General features: G+C 47.2%; 1 protein-coding gene across 1 annotated transcript in view; it reads left to right on the top strand.

Annotated features, from left to right (window-relative positions):
- The first annotated feature begins 706 nt into the window (after positions 1–706).
- Positions 707–4,971, top strand: part of LOC104848290 (SEC14-like protein 4) — a 20,290-nt gene continuing 16,025 nt past the window's right edge. Inside the window, exon 1 of the mRNA XM_010604157.2 lies at positions 707–874. Coding sequence (XP_010602459.1) covers positions 707–874 — 168 coding nt within the window. The remainder of the gene's footprint in view (positions 875–4,971) is intronic.

Genomic DNA, 4,971 nt, shown 5'->3' with positions numbered 1-4,971 from the left:
AACACAGAGGAGATCACAAACTGGACACTGTGGAGGGAGGAACTGAAGGAAGAGTGTTCAGGTCAGAGGAAACAGCATGCTCAAAGGCTCTGTGGTAGAAAGAAGCAGCAAGGGAACATGGATAGACCCATATACTCCCCTCTTGATACCATGTGGCCTGGGAAAGGTAGAGACGCATTCAGGATTTTTTTAGGGAAAGAAAGACAGAAATCCAGGGGTGGTCACAGTACTCCAGACCCCTGACCCCCTTTTCCTGGTCCTCAGTCTTTAGGGCAGCTGCTCAGGCTCCCCTTGCTTACTCCGGCCCCTTTCCCACACCCTTGTGGCTGTCTCCTGGGTGTGGGTGTGACCACATCAGGGTTCACCTTTCCCGGGCTGCTTAACCTCACCTCTCAGGCAGGTCCAGGCAGGTCCAGGCAGGAGGCCACCTCCCGGCCCCAGCCAGGATCACCCAAGCCAGGCCCAGCGCGTTGGAGAGACTTACGGGGACCTATCTGGCGAAAATGCCCGCAATGTGGGGACAGAGCCAGCAGCTCCTCCTCCTCCTCAGCTAACTATCCACGGTGCAGATGCCATTTGCCCCGAGGCTCCTGCTGTCCACAGGTCACAGGGTTGAGCCAGGACTGCTGGCAGGGCACCAGGGACTCAGTAGAGATACAGCCGGAAGGCGGGAGAGAGGTACCACACCGTGTGGTCATGAGGGTGGATGCAGTCGTGTGGGGACAATGGCACCACAGCCCAGCTGCTCGGCTTTCAGGTCAGGAGGGAGGAGGAGAGGACCGTGGAAGAGGCGAGACCTTGGCCCCCAAATCACTGGCCCCCGGTGGTCAGAAATGAAATCCTCTATGCCCAGCACCAGCTGAGGTTGCAGGAGGTACGGTGGGCTGCTGCCTGCGAGGGACACAGCTACCCTGTGCTGGGCACAGTGACTGGGGGTGACCTGGACGGTGGAGCTTGGTAGCCAGGAAGCCACATCACAGTGCTGAGACCTGGCGAGGCTCTGAACTTCAGTTTCCTGATCCATAATTGGGAAGAATGATCGTGCCAACCTCCCAGGGATAGAGAGAACTTTTGCAAATAATCTGAAAACCTACAAAACCTTAGGAAAATGTGAAAGGACTTCTGCTGTCTCGAACAGCGATCTGCTTTGTTTAGTTCAAAATTAACAGACCCCGGAGGCGCTGACCACGAAGGGGGGCCCTCTGGCCTCATCCCCAGCCTTGAACAGCCCCTTCCTCTGCGCTAGAATAGAGCCAGAGGAATCTTAAGTGAACTCCCCAGCTACAAGGGTTAAAGTGAACCGTCTGGTTCCTGTAATTTGTATGTGGGTAATGTGAACCCAGGAAGTGAAATGTAACCTCCCGAATGAGACCAAGGCCGTGAAACCTTTAGAAGATGGAGCTGCAACCCAACAGGAGGTCGATCCCTGGCACTGCCTTTTTGAGTGTGATCGACCCTTGCTGGCACAATAAACTTTTTGTTATTTCACTCCATTCAGCGTCGTGTCCCCAGGTGCACTAATACAGCGTCCCACACAGAGCGACGAAAATGTATTCTCCTGAGATTCTGGAAGCTTGAAGTCCAAGCTAACGGGGCTGGCAGGGTGGGTTCCTTCCAAGAACACGGGGAAGAGTGCGTTCCGTGCCTTTCTGGTGGTTCTGACAGTTTGCCAGCTGTCTTTGGTGTCTCCTGAGGCCCTGTACAAGCATCGCCTCGAATTTCCTTTTCATCCCCCTCTGTGTGTCTGTGTCCAAACTGCCCCTGTGTTAAGGACAAACCGGGATGGGACCCATCTTACTCCAGCAGGACCTTATCTTTCTTAAAAACATCCACGGTACCTCTATTTCCAACCCAAAGGAACATTTTGAGCAAGTGTAATACCCGAATTCTGAAATGCACGCTTGTCATTCCAGCTACTTGAGGTTAAAACTGGGGGAGATTGCGAGTTCAAGGCTAGCCCGGAGCAACAGGGTGAGACTGTCTCCAAAAGCAAAGACAAAAACAGGTCTTCCCTAAGCATAAACCAGATTTGAAAACGTGGTATGAAGGAGAGGAGAAGATGACAATCTCACTATGAACTAATTATCGGCAAGGTGACCTATCTCATTTGTTAAGCATTTGATCACGAGTTGAAATGACAACATTCTGGACATGTTAGATATGATGTTTTTACATACCTGGCATCTACTGGACAGCAGTGGACTAATATTTACAAGCCCTCAGAGCAGGGCCTGGTAAGTAGAAAGCACCTGTAAGTGCTTGTGAAATAAAGCATTCTCTTCGTGGCTGACTCATTACCTGTGGCATTTTTAAATACGACTTTTCCTTCTCTTCAGAGACTGGAAAAAGTTGGGAGAAATTTCTTCTCTTGCCTGGCCCCTTTTCACTGAATGAGTTCCATTTTATTCTCCAGAAGTATACGGCACATATTATGTGGTTCCATGCTTTTTAATTTGTTTTGTGGCATTTTTTCCACGTTATTATAAACTCTTTACGAGCCACATTAAGCAGCATACGTTCCTTAAAAATGATTTCAAAGGGCTGGGGATGTAGCTCAGTGGTCCCGCCGTTGCCTGCCTTGCTAGCACAAGGTCCTGAGTTCAATCACAAACAACTTTAAACTTAAGATATTTTCTCTCAGAGCTGGGTGTGGCGCACTCCTATGATCCCCGCACCCTGGGAGACTGAGGCGGGAGGATTGCAGTTCAAGCCCAGTTTGGGCAATTTAACGATTTAGTGAGACTCTGTCTCAAAATTAAACTAAAAAGGGCTGGAGTGAGCTCAATGTGAAGACCCTGGGTTCGATGTCCAGTACCAACAAAATGTTTCATTTTCTATCAGGATTATCACCAGGCGAAGTGGTAAAATGCTAAAGGGTCCTGATACATATTGTCAAGTAATTTTCTAGCAGAACAGTTTCTGTGCTTGCCAGCAACGTATGTCTTTATTTCACCAGGTTCTAACTAATTTTATTATTTTAACTAATTCATTTTGGGGACAGGGTCTTGCTATGCTACCCAGGCTAGCCTTCAACTTTCGACCCTCCTGCCTCAGCCTCCTTTAGCACCTGAGTGCTGACATTATGGGCATGTGCCACCCCACCCAGCTATTGATGTTTTTTTAAAAGCTTGTGTGTATGTTTTGTTTGGGGGGTTGTTGTTTGTTTTCTGATTTTTCAGAGAAATAAAGTATCTCTTTGTTTGAGTACACATTTATTTGATGGTACTGGACACTGGGTATTTATCAACTTTATAAGTGTACCAGTGCATTTTCTTTTCTGAGAATTAACGCTTGCAATCCTTTTTCTATTTGTTTCTTTGTGACTTCGTATTTTTCTTATAATGTTACCTGAGTTCTTTATCCACATTTTATTTTCCCCAAATTCATATCAACAAATATACACAATGTCAATCCTGTTTCTTGCTTAGCAGGTTGATGCATTTTTATTTATTTAATTAGTGGATTTGTGTATTTTTATGCAATCAAATCAAACCCTGTGTGGTTTCTGTTATTGCTTTTAAGTGTAGATCTCACCTTTCTGGAGATGTGATGTCACTTTGATTTTTTTTAGAAAATTTTTTGTTTGTTTTTTGAGACAGGGTCTCACTATGTAGTTGAGACTGACCTGGAACTCACTATGTAGCCCAGGTTGGTCTCGAACTCACAGCAATCCTCCTGCCTCAGGAGTGCTGGGATTACAGGCACACGCCACTGTGCCTAGCTCTTTTAGAAATTTTTGGTGATTTCTTTTCTTCTTTTCTTTCCTTTTTTGTTTGTTTGTGTGAAACAGAGTCTCACTATGTAGTCCAGGCTGGCCTTGAAATTGAGGTAATTGTCCTGTCTCAGCCTCCCAAGTGTTGGGATTACAGAAACCTACCACCACACTGGGCTTTGGCTTCCTCTCTCTCTCTCTCTCTCTCTCTCTGCTTTCTTCCTGTATGGGAATTGAGCCCAGGGCCTTTACACTGAGCTACATCCCCAGCCCTATTATACTTTTAATTTTGAGGCAGGGTTTCACTAAACTGTTAGATTGACCAGGTTGTGCTGGAACTTTTGATCCTCCTGCCTCAGCCTCCCAAGTACTAGGACCATGGATGAGTACCACCACACCCAGCTTACATTTTTAAAAAGTAAAAAGAAAAGGGAGCTGGGGATTTAGCTCAGGGGTTCCACTGCCTGCCTCACAAGTGCAAGGTCCCAAGTTCGATCCCTGGTACCAAAAAAATAAATAAATAAATAAAGTAAAAAGAAAAGGCAGAGCAGAGAGTACTTGTGGGATAGTGAGACTATTCCATCTGATGCTGCGGCAGTGGACATACGTCACTACACAGTGGTCAAAACCCACAGAATGGACTGGATATGGTGGTGCACACGTGTAATTCTGGTACTTGGGAGGCTGAGGCAGGAGGATCGTTGTGAATTCGAGGCTAGCTTGGGCTACATAGTGAGACCCTGTCTCAAAACAACCCCCTACCCCTGCAAAAACAAACAAACAAACAAAAAACACAGAATGCAAGAGTGAACCCTAACATAAAGCATGGCTTTGGGGTGACAAGACTGTCAGCAGAGCCCACTGATGGTAACGGATGTCCCACACTCGTACCCGAGGTGGAGTATGTGGTGGACGCTGGATACATGGGAAAAGTCTGCACTTCGTGCTTTCTCAGAGAAAAGAAAGCTTTGAGCGTAAAACTTCCTTAAAATATAAAATGTGCCCATTTCCTTTAAATTTAAAGCTATGAGAGATGCATGACCTCAACGTTAATAATAGACTTTTATCTCAATATGTCCCAAAGTACCACCCCAGCAGGTAGCTACAACAGAAAAACAGGTGAGTGAGACGTTTTCTCCTTAGGTCACAGCACTTGGGTTTGCGTGCTACGCTCACAGCGCATCTCCGCGCGAACCAGCGAGCGACGTTGTCTGCAGGGCCCAGGGCTGCGGCCTTGGGGCCGAGCCCGACCCCGTGGA

Source organism: Fukomys damarensis, unplaced genomic scaffold, assembly GCF_012274545.1.
Source record: "Fukomys damarensis isolate Sample0158 unplaced genomic scaffold, DMR_v1.0_HiC HiC_scaffold_12, whole genome shotgun sequence".
In the NCBI taxonomy this organism is placed as follows: domain Eukaryota; kingdom Metazoa; phylum Chordata; class Mammalia; order Rodentia; family Bathyergidae; genus Fukomys; species Fukomys damarensis.
Note: the sequence above shows the minus strand (reverse complement) of the source record. Positions and strands in the feature narration are given on the sequence as shown.